The following is a 17381-nucleotide window of genomic DNA, read 5'->3' as shown; positions in this document are numbered from 1 at the left end:
TCTGTTTGGGTTTAACAGCACATCAGTAGGATATTGTGGGTGCATAAGTGATCCCAAGAGGTGAGCTCTGAAGCAGACTATTATGTGAGCTTTCTTAGCCCAAGGTCATGCTGTGAGTCATCTGGAGTCCAACAGCTGACATCAATCGGGTAAACTTGCTTATTGCCATGCTGTATTTCTTTTACCTCCGGAAAACCATAGAAAGCCAGTGGTACCAGCAAAGCTTATCACCCAGCAAGACTCAGATTAGATCATACTGCAGCAAATTGAATCTCCCCCCTGGTTCAGGAAACCACTGAGGAATACACAGACACCCGATGCTGCAACACATCTGATCTGTAATGGGGCTGGATCGGGGACTGTGCATGTGCTAAGCAGCAGGGCTGTGACAGCTGAACATCACTGCCACTATGATTACAAGCATCTATCTTTGTGATGTCTATTGTGAAAATTGGGAAGCAAAAAGAAATGCTCCATGAAAAATTGCTTCCACCTCACCTTCTTTGACAGACAAAGAGATATGCAAATATGCTGCATAATGAACTATATGTACCGGTGCCTTTTAAGGGCAGATCTGGTGTTATGAAAATACTATATAAATCCTGACATTTAGCTTAAAGTAGTCCCGCATTTTCTACACAAAAAAAAAATGATTGTTCATCTAAAGGCCAGGATGAAGTGTTGGCCAATCATCCAGAGAAAATCGCTCAGTTGTGTGAAAGTAGCCTGATGAACAGTCGCTGGAGATGGCGTTTGGCGCTGATTTTCAAGTACCAACCTCGGTTTTCATGGGGAAAGTTAATGGAACAGGTTGTTTGGCGAGCGGCATGGGGTCACAGGGAACGGATGTCTCTTACCTGCCTGCTTCATTTCAGTGGCAGGACGTTGATGGAGGGCAACTGCTGCACTGTGACCCATTATCCAAGGTTACACCCCGCAACTGCCTTTGTTCCTCACCAGTTGGTGTTGCTCTTGAGTGTTCTTACTGCTAGTCCTCCATTTTAATAATAATAATTTAATAATAATAATCTAACTTCAGCTCCCAGATCTGATATATGTCTAGATTCTTATACTGTAGAAAATGTGCAGTATGGCGTCAAGGATATGATAGTTATTGTAACAACATGTTGTATTCTGAGCGTCCATAGTGTACTGGTGTAATACATAGCATTATACCTACCTTACCAAAATAATCCTTATATAACTGTCACTTTAGAACAAACACCAGTATGCATCATACGGAAATAATGATGAAGGAAAGCATCTGAAAGTTTCTCTTGCTTTTGATTTCAGAGTACACATTGTTTCCCGACCCACTATTTCGTCTTTCTTCTCACGGCAGAGTGCAAATAATAAGAGTGATATCCTATCATGATATATACTGCATCAGCCAGCTGTTTATCTTAAGCATGTTTACACCTTTTGCACTACTCCACCGTCATTCATTATGAAACATGCAGTCGTGTGAAATGTGATTTGTATGATAGAAATGAGCTTTTTGTCAAATACATGATGCACACCAGCAGCCTCAGTGAGAGCTTTGGTGTATGGACCCTTCTACCTTTCACAAATAATCTCTCAGTGCTTTTATTCTCAGCTCCAGTAGCCCTTCACCGCTGAGTGCCCATAGGCAGGTTAAGGTTAATCATCTCTAGTTTCCTCCTCGCTCTATGCTCTCTCATCTTTTCCTCTCCTCAAGCATTCTGTGGAGAAAAATACGTAGCAGCTACTAATGTGTTTTACATTTGTTTTATTAGATGTAATGTATGGGTGGGGAAACAATACATTGAGTAAACCAATAAATCAAACGGCAAATGAATACTCCCTTTAACCCAATGGCTGAAATGCACCCGGCCAGGAATGAGGAAAAATTAGAGTAAATCATTGTTTTAAAAGTAGCTGTGAGATGAATTAAACATTAACAGCTCTGTGCTGGCTTAAGAGGTCACTGCCCATATTTAATAGGTTATTCAATCATACCCAGCTGGAACTCTGTGTGGGTTCAGTCCTTTCTATGCTCAACACAGTAGCATGCTTCTTGTATGCCGACATACGCTGTAGCAGAGATTGGTTTTACGAATGAAAAGAGCCCGCTAAGGACTGGGTGCCATTTCAACCTGATCTTAGCTCATGCCCTTCAAACAGCACTGATGACCTTCAAGCTACACACATGCTTTAACAAACTCTAATAACAAACGCATTGCTGTCATTATTGCATGCGTTGCCAATCTTATGGAATTCTGCCTTTTTTGTTTTCCTGCACTCTTTCAGGGAGGATTATGTCGTCCGAGTCTTCTTTCTACATTCTATTTTAAATGAAGTGTTCTGAGAGAAAACAGGATGTCACACTTACTGTCAGTTTTTCTCTTTTCTGATCCCCCCCATATTTATATTTTCAATTATTTTTATTTTTCGACCGCACCATCTTTCAGATGTGCTGACATTGATGCTAACACTATGTGTCTGTTTGTATGTCTAAGTAGGGCATGAAAGACTTTGCTTTTGCTTTGCAAAGAAAGGAAGCCCAGCCAAAGGTCACTTATGTTAATGGTATAGTAACCTTGGTGTGGGATATACAACCCGATGACTCACAGCTGACCAGCTTATAATGATGCTTTTAAATGTTGTATTTCTCATAATTGACTTTTTCCATCTAGCAACAATGTGAAAGACCTCAGAGCCCTTATTGTGGCTTTCAAAGCGAGAAAATACTTCTCATATGCTGTTGGGCAGTGTTTTGCTATGAGCATTCAAAGTGGTCTTTAGTAAAGTCATGGTCACACAGAACAGAACAGTTTGTGTCAGAATGTTTGAATAACACACTGTGAGTCTGTAGTTTAGATCTGATTATCTTCTCCAGAAGACTTTCAGATGATTTGCAATGGAAAGCCCCTCTGTAGCTATCGGCCCACTGTACATATCATAAATGAAGAGCCTAAGAGTAACCCGACTCTGAGAGAATCTAATCAAGAGGCAAACTCCAGACATGTGATGTTCAAGCCGAGTAAGCTTAGCTGGCTTCTTTCATCTCCCCTCTTTAAGTGGAGTCCCCCTGGGCAAAGGCTTGAACTGTACCATACCTTTTACCGAGATAATTCAGACACCTTTTAATAATTCGCACTTGGACCTCACTACATGCTCGCTCAGCGCTCTGTTCATCATCCTCCACCATCAGCGTGAGCAGAGCCACTTCAGGCTCACACGTGCACGCTGTCATCCGGCCCGCTGCCAGCATGTCACAAGTACAGGATGACTCGCATCACTTCTCGAGGACACTCAGATAATTAAAGAAGGAAGAGGGATTTAATAAGTGTTTTGGCTCTGCTGCGGCTGATACAGTGACCTGTCTGCGGACTGATCCCCGACTATATGACGGCTCTGACAGCTTGTGATTATGTTTGGATATGTGAAGTAAGAAGATGGTATAACAGTAATCTGGGTGAATAACAGCAACGTGTCAGTCAGCATGGCAACTAAGCCTGGCGTCGCTCTAAAGGGATCACACAGCCATACCTTCTTCAGCTCTACAAGATGCACATGTGTATACACTGTTGCGGGTAGCAGAGTACCAACTTCACACAAAATCTTCTTTCACTACCGTCTTACCAAAAATGACTGTATTTTCTTAATTGACTGATACTAAACGCATCGTTGTCATCTATTCACGAAAAGGCGTCCTCCATGAGTACTTAACAAAACCATTCAGACCCATCACAACTACTTCCAGTTAATACAAGTTCAAACGTGGTCTGTCTACTCTATTCAATATATCCTAAGTAGTCCTGGTTGCTCCATTACCCCTCAACAAGCCTGACTCACACCTGAAGTAACCCCAACCGGCTCCACTCTTCAGGTTTTCCTTCATCCGTGGCCCCCGTCAACCTGCTCACCATGTTACAAATTACCAAACAAATGAACCCTGTTGCTGGAGACAAATGAAGAAAAATAGACTTTGAAGAGGGCCATTTATTTAAATCCCGCCTGACAGTGTGGAATCTCTGATCCCATTCCTCTCCTTGAAAGCACCAGGCAGAATAAGTCAGGCAAAGAGAAGGGAAATCACATCAGGCATTTCACAGGCTTTTAAATGACAAGTTGCATTGCACCAGCGCTAATATCTCCAAAAGGTGAGCTAGTGTGTCCATACTGAAGAATCCAGGTAGAATTAGAAGAAAGTATGCTACCAAATCAACCCTGCCTTACCAGAACATTGAAGCCAAGCCAATTTCAGTGTGCATGTCGCTGCACTGTTCAGTGCGGCAGATGGCATTCCTGGCCAGGCTTTTGTAAATTCTTCACAAACATTTACAGATCAGGGTCATAGATCGGTAAATAAATGCCTCTTTATTTACATTTTTGTCTTGCTCATCGCTTTGAGATAAATCTCAGCAAGGCTTGATAAAAGCCAATGATTTGTGACTTGATGACTGGAACATTAACTGTTGTCCTTGTGAATAAAACAGCAAGGACTTTATGATGGCCGGCATGTGATACTGTAATTTAGGTCTCACTGAGGTGAGAAGGAGAGGAGAAAGTTATTCTGGCAGATTTTACACAACTGCAAACCTTCAAAAGTGAACCCCCCTGAGCTTACCTGTATCGCTTCACAACTGCACCCCCGCTATGCTGCCATGAAGCTAGGTGCCACTTAAAGGTCATTTTCCCCATGTCTAATTTTACCCTTGGGTACGCTCGAGTAGAGCGTATAAGAGCAGCTATCATTTTAAACACTTGTTTCAGGCGCTATTTCTTTCTCAGTTTATGTGCCTTCATTCTGAGGTGATGGAGTGCTAATGAACAGACAGGCAGATGCAATTTGACTGAGGTCTTATGAGGTTTTCTCGAAGGCCACATTACTTTACCTGAACCCATCTCGAGTCCAAGCGGGGCAGGGTGCACTGCCAGACTCATGGGTGACAAATGAGCCGCATCAGCAGGTGTATCAGTTAATCTAAGGGAATAGAGAAGATCCCCATGTGCCATCAGGTGGCTATTATGATAGACACTACTGAGACTAAATGAAAGCTAATGAGCTGTAATGAATGTTAATCTCTTTGGACCAAACATGGCTCTTTCAGCACTGTGCTAAATGCGGTGTTAATCCTTTAAGTAGTGGTCACTTCATATCTTTGCTTAGTTATGAAACTACATTTTGCAGTAAGTATCAGAACTTTGGCGCAAGTATTTCTGTGTCAAATGCATAACTGACTGACATAATCAAATAGGCTACTTATTTAACTCTCTTGTTTCACTTTTCCAGTAGTGAAAGAAAAACTGAGGACTGTTGATGTAGGGTCTCCAAATGTCTGCGTGAATACAGCCTGTGGGGAGCCAATCAACAGATCCATGCAAGAGGAAATAACAAAGCCCAGAGCTAGAGGTGTTAGATCACAGGAGGAAACACAGTGCACCATGGTACTGCTGTCGCATGACTCACTCCTGATATAGCAGGCCGAAGCTGCCTGAACTCCTCCAACTCTGTCACCTTGCTGTAGGAGCCAGCCATGGTCTCATATACAACCCACAAGTGCCACATCGAGAGCTCTCTCTTCCATCAACATGCTATGTTATCTACACTTTCAACTTTTTGACCCTGAACAAAGGAGAAATTTAAAATATGAAAATAACTCACCATAATGCTCACACAATGGCTTGTTGGGAAAAAGCCATGTCAACCAGAGACTTTTGCCTACCAGGCGAGAGCATTCTTCACACCTGTCTGCAAGGATAAGTGAGCTTGTCACAAGCAGAGCTAATCTGTTGCAACGCTCAGTCACACTCAATCCACCAGTGGTGCTCTCCGCTTGCCCTTGAATGTCTGCTGGCATTGGAAGCATACTTGTGCCGTTGATCAGTCTAACCATGGTGGAAAACATGTCAATGAACGGCAGCATCTCTTCTCAGGGCCGACAGCTAATACAACTTTTGCTCTTTACAGTTGACACTTATTCATGGCCGCCAGGTATATCATGATCAAGATCTACCTAAGATAGACAAAAGTGTCATTTGTGTGGATCATTAGCTAATGCACACCATTCACAAACGATGAGCTTCAAGCTGTCCCTCAAAAAGAGAAATGAATGCAATCAAAATAGTAGTTTATCTCTGAAGCCATCAACACTGAATGAGACTCAAGGGAGAGGAAGAGTCAGGAGAGCGATCAGAGACATTAGAGCACTGTGTTATAACTTGGACAGTTTTCAGAATAGGAAGTGCGCAGACTAATGGGCAATCTCTTCCCTATTCACTGGTGGAGAGGATGGCAAACGTGCAGCATTCTCTCATTATAACGTTGATTATTGTGTAAATACTGGATAATAGAATTAGTAACAACAATAAGGGGGAAATAGAAGTGGTGCATTCAAATACGTATTTTTGGTCATTATGATACTAATGTAAAGGGGTTCCAAACGTTTTCTTACATTACCCTGTTGCAAAGAATTCAGTAAAAGTGAAAAATCCCTCGAAATAGATCCAACATTTTAAAACTTGAATTGCAGAATGTGCAAATCACTGGCAGGGTCTTTTAGAATAGAATTGCATTCGCTTGTTGTATTTACAGTTTTTTAAAGGACGGACACACTCACACTGAGGAACCCCAAAGAACTATCTTAGGTTTTTATTGGGCTTATTTGACATTGAGAAATTGCTACAAAAGTAGTCTGTAGCATGGATTGTGCTGTGTCATCTTATTCATTCTTCCTGTCCTTCACGGATCAGCAAGAAACAACCTGTTTATACAATGAGGAAACCAAATCCCTTTTGGTTCACGCCCAGAGAAGTGAGGCTGTCATCGAATAAGGATTTGATAAGATGAGACAAGGTGATTATGATAAACTTCAATAGCAGCAAAGAAAATAGTTGTTCCATGTCTTTCCCTTTTAATGTATACGATGGATAGAGAGTTACTCTCCACTGTGGACACTTCTTCTAGCTTAGGAGCAAAGTTATTCTTGTGAAAAGATCACTTTGACTGGCCAAGATCAAAGGGTGGAAATAATGAAGAGGCATTGTCGTTGTACTTTCTTTTTTAAATGTATTTTTAAAGCTGGTTCACTATCAAAGCTGAAGAATGCAATTATTTTTTAAAACCAAAATGCTCTTGAAAAAAGGAGTATAGCGAGGTAGAGAAAAGTTGAACAGCCAAATGGGACACGAGGGGCGGCGCATGTCAAATCCATTGTGGTAAACATCAAAAGCGATTATAAGGCAAATGTTGACACCTGTCATGTTAGATAAAAAATCTAATTAGTTGTGTCTTTTGTTTCAAATAAATATTCACAAAAATCCAGATGAATATTCTTATAACCATTCATGTATATGATCATACGTTTTGATCATGAGATCTTATACCCATATTGTTTCAATTTATAATGAGTGTTTATTAAATGTGCTCTTCTGTATGCTTCTGTCCAACTCTTCAGAAGAGCTTTATATTGTAGAAAAAGCCCTGCACTGTTCCTCCATGAACACACTGTGAACTAATAGGAACAAGAGAAAAACATACCATATTTCAATATCCTGACAGAATATAGCATTATAATGCTCCTATCATATTGTATTGGAAATATTCAAGATGGTAAAACTTTTGTTAAATAATAATAACACTTTCTACTTTTTTTCATGCATTTAACCTTCAAAATAATATGCTTACCATTCAGATTGTATTTAATAACATAGCTTAGAAATACCTGTGAGATCAAAATAAATGTGATAAATAAATTCTCACAGCATGTTAAACAATAGTAAAGGTCATACACAGAACAAAATGGTCCATATGGCTTCAGAGTGCAGGATTCTCACTGTTTCGCTATATCCTCTCCACAAGAGTGTTTCATCACTCTGCAGCGGCAGAGTGCAACACTGTAAAGCTCTCTGAATACCTTCAAACTATCCAGTCATCAGAGGGCAAACAATGCAGCCCTACAGCTCTTTACGTGTCAGTTGTTATTGTTAGTTTGTCCAGTGTAAATGCTTACTGTAACATCTTTATGTCAACATAACTGAACCCAGCTGTAATCCCTCAAAGAGTTTTATTTTCCACGGAAACCAGAGTGCTTTCATATCCAAATTGAGCGTTGAGTGTTTAAATTTCACAAAACGCAACAAAGGGGGCTTAAGCAGACATGATGACTGGTGCAGAAACACACAGAGAGACGTGCCGGGGGGACAGAGTGATACCAGGGGGCTGGCGTGTTTGCAGAATATGCCCCGTCGAATGGCACCATTTCAGAACAGAAGTGGGTACAGCCTTTGGCAGAATCTGCTGAGTCAATTAAAGAGTTGTTTCTATCTGGGAGATTTAGTTGCACAATAAAACAGTCGTGCTGCTTTGATATACAGTAGTACATGTTGGAAATGTACTCTGTTCATTCACCACTGTGCTGTAAAACATGTAATGATCTGAGAGCTTAACTATGATCCTGTAGATATTAACATATACGTTTATTGTCAGATTCTTCTGAGTTACGCAAATCTCTTTATCCTTCTGTAACTCACCTTTCATTTAAGTTTAATGACAAATATCAAAACACTGATGAGCAGTAGATTAGCCAGATAATATGGCGTATACTTCAGGCAAAGTCTACAAACATTTCCAGCTCCCACATTTATTGGAAAGACACTTATTCAGTGTGCTGCAAGGAATGAGTGGGTGGCCTTTTAATTGAAAGCCTAAAGTAGTTTTTCTGATTGTCAAAGGATGTAAAATAAGTGTTTTATGAAAAAGGGAACTTTGAGTTGTTTGCGTGTCTTTTAATTTGTGTTAATTTTCTCAGATTTGAGCTTGCTAAATCTGTTGCTACTTTGTTTGTTTCACTGTGTCACTGCATGCTCTTCTATTAGGCAGGGAAGCTAATCCTATGAGCTAACATCTACTTGTATCTTCAGCAACCTTGAGGCATGATGTCTGCACTCTCATTCAACAATAAACTGGGATATTGATCCACACACACAGAGAACAAATGCACACGCTCACTCGCATAAATCCAGTAGTTGTAACGATGAACAAATGTAAAAAGCTAGTGGTCTCAGTACATTTGTGGTAATCATACCTCTGTCTATTTTGCAGCCAATCCCACCGGCCCTGGACTGAAGGGCTACCCCGGCACGCAGGAGGTCTTCCGGGAGTCCAGCAGCACGACGGGCATGGTGGTGGGCATCGTAGCAGCAGCAGCGCTATGCATCCTCATCCTGCTCTACGCCATGTACAAATACCGGAACAGAGACGAAGGTTCGTACCACGTGGACGAGAGTCGCAACTACATCAGCAACTCGGCGCAGTCCAACGGCACCGTGGTCAAAGAGAAACCAGTGAACACCGCAAAAACCTCAAACAAGAGTAAGAAGAATAAGGACAAGGAGTACTACGTGTGATTGTCAAAGCTTTGGTCTCTGACGAGCCAACTTAAACATTTAAAGAAAAGACAAATCAGGACATCAACATGTGTACAGTATAATAACAAAGATGAACATTATTTAGTCTTTTTTTTTCCTATAAGACAATGCTCTGAAAAAGTATGAAAAAAAAAAACATTCTTTAGACACACGAGAGAGAAAAGATTTACTGTCCAGAAAGAGACTGATGGAAAAATGTCTCTGGCGACCAGTTGAAACTGAACTGAATACATATCTAACACGACAACAAAACAACATTAACCCATCTGTGTTTCTTGGCCAGGACGGTGATCCAACTCCCTTGTTTCTGGTAAACAGAGGAGCTGATGCACTTTGCAAAGGCAGATTCATCGCCACAAACTCAATGTTTTCATTTACATTGCCTGTGTTTGTGTTATGGAGACTTTTTTCTAGAAAAAATGACACAAAGCTTATACTACATACATAAATACGCCAAACATTTACTGTGGATGAAGAGAAAAAAAAACAAAAAAAAACAGGTAACAGTGACGTCAGAGACACAAAACATCCACAAATGACGTGCGGGGAATCAGCCAAAGCACTCACTGAAGAGGCAGTGAAGGCCGGCTAAGACTAATACCTGGATGACGTAGCTGCCGCAGTGCGAAGCTGAGAATGGAGGACAGTTTCTCCTGAAAGACTATGTTTGAAAAGAAGAATATTTTCATTGTGCCAGTGAGAAATCTGGAGGCCTTCGTTTTCACACCGTGTGAACTCAAAGGAGAGAGTGTCCCCAGAATCAGGGGGATGTCTCTAAAGTGATGATTTGGGAGCCATGCACGCAAAATTATCTTATTACAGTACATATGTTTATATACAGTACAACCACATCTATATGTGCTTTCTGGACTGTGACAAAGTGGTGTTTTATAGCCTGTTGTATAGATGATGCAAACTATAACTGCTCCTCAACCATTTTGGAATAAAAGAAGAAAAAAAGCACAAAAAGAAGACATAAGTGTTATTAAGTGTTGCTAGACATAGAACATTTTATTAAGACATCTGCATTTATTTTCCGTTTGAAAATGATTTGATTCTGCCCTGTTTTTACATGTGTTCCTATATAGTTTTTATACAAATGCCAACCTGAGATAGATGATCCCAGACCAGTAGTAGCCTAACCGTTCCCAAAAACTGCACAAGGCGTGGATATGCGGAGAGGCGTGGCATGACAACTTGTGTGGCTCTCTTTAAGGAAAACCGGTAGAATCACTGCCTTCCTCCTCAATCCTGACTTACAAGAGCAAGCATTTGAGTGGAGATGATGGATGATGACAATGATTCAAATAAATTAACTTCCTGTGTGTGTTTCCAAGTGGTATTATAAGATTGTCTAATGTGTGCTTGGGGCTGATGCAAAACCAGAGGAGAATAGCTCAAAAAGAAGTCTCCATTTCAACTGTTCTGTGTTTGTTCTGTCATTCTGTCAGTCGATTCTGCTTTCCGGAGAGACCTGTACTTGGAATGAGTTTGAGGAAAAGTGACCATGAACTATAAATGATGATTATAAATTCTCTTTGTTTGCTCCTTTTTTTTCTTCTTGGATGTTTTATGTTCAAGTGTAAATCTTCTTGTACTCCACGTGGAAAAAAAAAAGAATTATAAAAAACTAGTTTTGGAAAATCAAATGAATAAAATGCTACCGAAGTGAACTTACACCAGTCTATTAACCACTTATATCAGAGGAGCAGGTGTCATGTTTTTTTTCTTTTTCGTCTAGCAAACACATCAATAAAAAAGAACTCCCCTTTTTACACCGAAACACGAGGACAACCTTACCCATAATGCAACTCTGTAATTATTGTCAAAGGCTAATATTATTTGTAAAAGTGAAGAGGCAAGTGCACACGTCATAAAATCAAATACATAAACAACTATGGTATAAATCAGCATACTAATAATGAGTGAACATATAAGAGAGAGTAAACTAGCAGCCAGTAATTATAGGGTTTTTTGAAGGCTTAATATTTTATTTTGTTGGCAGTATTGGCTCTTCGTGTCATGGTCAGCCATTAAATCCAGTCACTGTACAGAGTTAATTTATGAAAAGGCTATAGACAAATATCATATTTCCTCAAATGTAATTAGTAAAGTGTATTTGTTATAATTGTATGAAATACATTCCAAATAGTTTTAGGGCAATGTGAAGCTCTGTGGTGCTTTCAATCCTAAAAACCCTTGAATACACCTATTCAGACACCATGTTGGTTTTAATCTCTATCAAAAGAGAGTGCACTTTATCACATGAGGCATCTCTACACGCGTCTGAGTAAATTAACTTTGAGCACTAAGCAATTACTGTAAATCGAAGTCACAAACTCTCAACCTCACAGTGTACATTTTACCCAAAAAGCCTAGTGATACCCTTCCCAAGGATCAGATACAACCCTTAACAGAGCAGCTCTCGACACACACGGTAAATCTTATAAAGATCTATAGTTCAGTTGGAAGCTTAACTTCTTACTTTACTTCTTATATTAAGTCTTTGATTTCCAGATAGTGGAGGTAAACAGGAATAAAAGTGCAAAGGTTTGACAGAATATGAGCCGGATTTGAACGCTTGCAGCTAACAGATGGTTTTCTCAAGCGAGGCTACACGAATTCTGCAGCTTTTCATCAACTGCTCAAGCAGCTTCGTAATGTGATGATGTGTAATGTGTGATATGTTACTGATCTCCATATGGATATTACTCGATTCAGTAGGCTAAGGCTTGCTCAAGGACACCTCAACAGGGTAGGTGCTTGCTAATATCACACATTGAGCTGCTTCAGACTAAAAATAGCACTGTGAAAAAAAATGCAAGGAGAAACGCGGCTGTGCTGTTCTCAGTACAGGTGCGAAAACCAAATGCAATGCAAGAATTCCAATATAAATTATGCTCACATGGACATGAAAATGGTAAGACTAATAAGCAAGAATTACATTTTTAGCACCACCCTAAGGCAATATTTTAAAATGAAATAGTACAAAAATCCCATTAACTGAGAGATTGATTAAAATATGCGAAATCACCATTTTAAAACCATATAGAACAGCACAGACAAAAACATCTTTATAGTTCCTTCATCATGGAGGCAATGTTTTCTTCCCCTATGTTGACAATTCCTGGGTTAACAATAACAATATATTTGTTCAATCTAACAAGAATGTGTGCCTAAACTAATAAGGCATGTGTGAAGCCAGATTAATAATGCTTGCAAACATTTGATCTGGTTCAACTTCCTATCCCTGCTGTGTCGATGCAGTCTCATTGAAATAAATGAGGAATAGTATGTTCAGCCTACACAAAGCCTTACATATTGCAGTGATCCATGAAATGCAGAAACACAATGGCACAAGGCCAATCCTGCCCTGCTGACTCTCAGGCTGCAGACACACACTAATGTGATTTTCTGCTTGGATGCAGCTTCTGACAGTTTGTACATGTTTTATCATGGAAATGTTACCATAACAACATCCTTTGCATGAGGAAGCACTGCCAATTGTATTGAGGATAAAAGACGACTATTTGTTGTGCTTCAAATACTCACTAAGACTGTTTACGTATACATGTGACATTAACCAGTGCTGTATACACATAGAGGCTAAGTTTAGGACGGGTTGGGATGTACAAAAGAGTCCTGTACAGAATAGTATGGTATGATACTATATAGGACAAGAAAAGGACATACAGAAGGTTTTGTCTGAAGTAGGGTAGCAGCACATCATATCAGAGGAACAAAGGCTTGTAGTTTAAAATGAGAACTTCAAAAAACAAACATTTATTTAAATAAGGACTAAATGGTTTAGTATTTTAGAGGAATTCACAGTGGTCAACCTTAGGCTGTTGCTTGAATACGCAGAGTGGGGTCACAAAAACAATATTAGGAACATAATTGATGCATTAAATAACTATGGTGGTCAAAGCCTCATGATTCAATTATTTCATAACAGTGCTTGTTAGGCACAATGAGCACAAAAAGGACATCCAAATATTTCAGCCTAATAATCCTCGAACATCATTATAAACCCAATTACACGTACTCCATCATCAAAGTGAAGTCACAAGAGGAGAACATCCATGAAAAAAGTACATTGAAAAGATTTTGGTTGTGTTCTAAATCACATAATATTGTACTGGATTTCACTGCGAAAGTAATTCTGTCAGCATTGCTACTACTATGCTATTTCGAACACAATCAATGTTTTTTCCTTAAAATAATGTGGACTGTTTCACTTGGACTGCAATAATAATGCAAAGCTAAACCATATATTGTATTGTCATAACAATTTAAGATCACAGTCCAGAAAAAAAATGAAGTCACATATTGAAGCCAAGACTATTAAATATTAAAAGGACATTAATGGCTTCATTGCTCCTGCAGCCTGTACACGAGCGTCTTCAACCTCCTGCCACATGGGAGTCACTGAGGTCACACAGAAGCTGTGCACATGTCAGTCTGTGAGAGTCATCACATGTCAAATGATGAAGTGTAACTTGTGAGAGAAAAGTTGTCCAGATGGCAGTTAAGGTGGCTGGTATTTGCAGATCCACCACCATCTTACCTCCAGTTTCACATGTACTGTAAATATAAAAGCAAGCACATTTTTGAAGATGGTCCGTTGTTTTTCTGAAAACATATGGAATACCTACGTTGCTGTCTGCTGGGTTAATCTTCTACATGAAGATTTGCACTTCCTGGATTTGTATCCTCGACCTCCACATACAACATCAAAGGCTGCAGTGCCCTAGAGGAGGTTCAGAGCTGTCGTCTCTCCTTCCTCCATGAGGCAGAGTGGGGGGGCTTGGCACTGGGAACTCACCGTAGAGCTGTGTTGCATTGTACTTGAGGGAAGGTCGAGCAGGACACATTTACCTGATCTGGGTTAGGCTATATTCTGCGAATCAATGTCGTTTTCTTTTTTTTCATGTTCCACTTCCTCAGCAGTTTGTCAGTAATACATTATAGTGAATGTGATAGTGCCCTGTACTGTACATGTGATATGACATGTACAGTAAGGACACCGTGTTTTCACATGTGTCCAGGTTAGGCTCTTGTGCCGTGTTGATGTGATAGTGCTGTCTACATTTATATAGTCTATGATCTCTTTCCAACACAATACTACAGTGGGATTCTTCTTCAGTGTTTCATGTGTATTACCCAGGAGGCACTTAAGCAATAACGTAATGATTGATTTGTATTGAACGGTGTATTTGGCTTTATTCACCGTCAGGATGGCACGGTCTGTTTTCAAAAGGGTGATTCTGCACTGCACCTTCTTTTTCTGAAACAAAGCAGCTTGAGATTTTTTCCACAAGCACGTTTAACTTCCTGGTCACCAATTCTCTTCCATTTCCATCTTTCCCTGATGCCTGGCAGCACAGTTGTCCTTCCACCTCTTGGTTTACTCTCTGCCCTTCCACTTCCTGCCCCATGACAGCGACATGTCTGTTGTTTGTCTCTCATTTCGTGGCTCTGTTGTGCTACAAGTAAGTGAGCATGCTTTATAAATTCAGAAACATTCCCTGATCTCAGTGGAGGTCTTTATTTGCAACATCTGGAGTTGTTGCTCTTGCTTTCGGGCGCTGTTCTCTGGGTGCCCACCTCAAAATGTGGAAGAAATGGATTTGCACTCAGTCATACAGGTTATCTAAATACATATTTTGACAATTTCAGAGACACAAGAAGAGTTAGTTACTACAGAGATGAATCCCCACAACAATAGCTGCTCTCTTAAAGTGAATAACATATCTGACAGCAGGGGAGAATGAATATGATGGTCTCCCCGGGTGCCACACTGTGTTTTAACCACCTGTAAATGTTGCAAGTAGATTCCATGTATGCACTTGTTCTACAGCAAACTGGCAAAGCTCTCCTGGTATAACTAACAGTGTGTCTTCAATACAACCAGGGTCTGTATGGTATAGTGTTTCAAGGCCGAGCCGATCATGCTCAATTCATGTTCTGCCTCTGAGATGTTGGTGAGGAGCATCTCATGCCATCAGCTGGGCAAATTAAAAAATAAATCCACAGGCCCCATGACTTTTGTGAAACATGTTCAGACGAGGAGTTTTTCTCCAAAAAGTTCTGTGCAACGTTTTGATTGGAAAAATGTACGTTCAGAATGAATCGGCAAAAAGCATTGTGTGTCTCTAGAAGACTTGAATGAATGTTCTTACTTTTGAAACATCCACAAAGTCTTTTTTATGTTTTGAAGCTCAGATAATGGACCCAGACAGTTACTGTGCTTCGACTGCATTAGAGACCCTTAATGATATATTTTTAATGTTGTTTTCCCCTCAGTGGGTCGATCGTACACTTTTGTTCTTTTCAAGTTGCCAGAAACTCACTCGAGCTTTTTCTCCCTCCTGGGGTACACTGTAGATTTTGAAACTCAGGGAATAATGAAATAACAATAACAAGCTCACAGCTTTATTGCCGCACACATCGTCTCTGCCAATAGACGAAAAACTCATAGGGTGGGGAGGGATATTTTTAGCACCATGCTTATCCTCTCCTCTCATCCTTCCTCCCCCTGCTTCTCTCACTCTCACACACAGTGTCTTTGTCCCTGTCTTTTACATTCATCATATGCCATTTCCCCCCTCTCTCTGTGGCTTTTTGCTGCTATCTCAGCTGGATACCAGACGTCCCTTTAATTCGACACACTAATGTAATTCGCCTTCTCAATAATCATCCATTTTCCTGTTTTCATGCCCTCTCCCCGAACTTGAGACACGTCTTGCGGATACTATTTCACAGCAGTACACCAGGCTACATCAGTTTCCCTTTCATTTATTCAGTATCTGTTTAGAAAGCCCCACACTGGCCTGCTATGAATCAACATTGCTTAATAGAAGCTATTGTCGCTGACCAGGTTAAAGTAGATATAATTACGCATGGATGTGAAAGTGCAATTTATTATTAATGTTCCAAATAAAATGGAGATGAATGGGAGTCCATGCGGCAAAAAGTATTTAGTCTTACAAGATTAGCAAGGAGCATTCATCTTACAAGCATACAATCTATAAACAGTTCAGTGCATCTGTAAAGTCCCATTTAGTGAAACTGCCTCACCACTAAACAACATAGCTTTTGTTGCGCTTGGTTGAAACTGTGTTCTGTGCAACGGAAAAAAAGTTATTTTGCTGGCAAAGGTTATGTTTTGGAATTTTTAAAAATGCAGCTGTTCTTTTTATTCTAATTACTAAACAATTGTGTGGTGATTGGGGTTGTTGCTCTTTCCGTGACTAATGGATATGCACCACTAAAAATCACGAAAATGTGTGCTATTTTGTTCTCATTTTTGATTTCAAAATGTCTTCAAATAATTGCCGATTGAATATAATAACGAGGAAAGAAAATGGGAGTTATTTGAAGCCACTTGAAGCATTTTGGTTTAGATGGGGACCGATAAAGAAAACTTGTTTGGGTACCAGATATTTCTAATAAGAAACGAGAAAAGATCAGACAAGCAGAGCACTGCGGTAAGACAGAAACATTACAAATATCACAATTACTTTAAAAGGTTTGCTCTGATGCTATTCTTCAAAATGAATGAGACAAATTGATGTCTCCAAACTACTCCCAAAATATCTCAAATGATGATGCATGCCTGCTTGTTGGTGCACCCCTTTAACAATACATTACAGAGAAGGGAAAGAATGAAAAGAGCAAAAGTATTACATTTAGGAAAAAATAAGTTGTTTTTCTTCCATGGTACAATTTTTGCAAAGGACTTATACCTTATTTATTGTTAGCATGTTTCATTTTCTTGCGTTTTTGTAAGAAGAGCAGCAAAACATGTTTTACCATCGTTATGCATGACCGAGATGTCTATCTATGTTTACATTTAAAGCTGTATTATATCATTCATCACAACAAAACATCCTACTAAATGTATACATGGAATAATAAGATGTGAATTAGAGACAATTACAAGCTATTACAAAGCAAACCTGTCTTTGTGTGTAGCTATTGTG

At 39.9% G+C, this 17381-nt stretch overlaps 1 protein-coding gene across 6 annotated transcripts in view; it reads left to right on the top strand.

The window, feature by feature from the left end:
• Positions 1 to 11069, top strand: part of LOC117499778 (neurexin-1a) — a 228207-nt gene extending 217138 nt beyond the window's left edge. For all 6 annotated transcript variants that reach the window (XM_034152400.1, XM_034152401.1, XM_034152405.1 and 3 more), the window contains one exon: positions 9071 to 11069. In XM_034152400.1, the coding sequence (XP_034008291.1) occupies positions 9071 to 9375 (305 nt within the window). In that variant the 3' untranslated portion in view covers positions 9376 to 11069. The remainder of the gene's footprint in view (positions 1 to 9070) is intronic.
• The last annotated feature ends 6312 nt before the right edge of the window (positions 11070 to 17381 follow it).

The sequence above is a fragment of the Trematomus bernacchii genome, unplaced genomic scaffold (genome assembly GCF_902827165.1).
Source record: "Trematomus bernacchii unplaced genomic scaffold, fTreBer1.1, whole genome shotgun sequence".
NCBI classification, from domain to species: domain Eukaryota; kingdom Metazoa; phylum Chordata; class Actinopteri; order Perciformes; family Nototheniidae; genus Trematomus; species Trematomus bernacchii.
The sequence above is the reverse complement of the archived record's forward strand: the minus strand, read 5'-3'. Positions and strand labels throughout refer to the sequence as shown.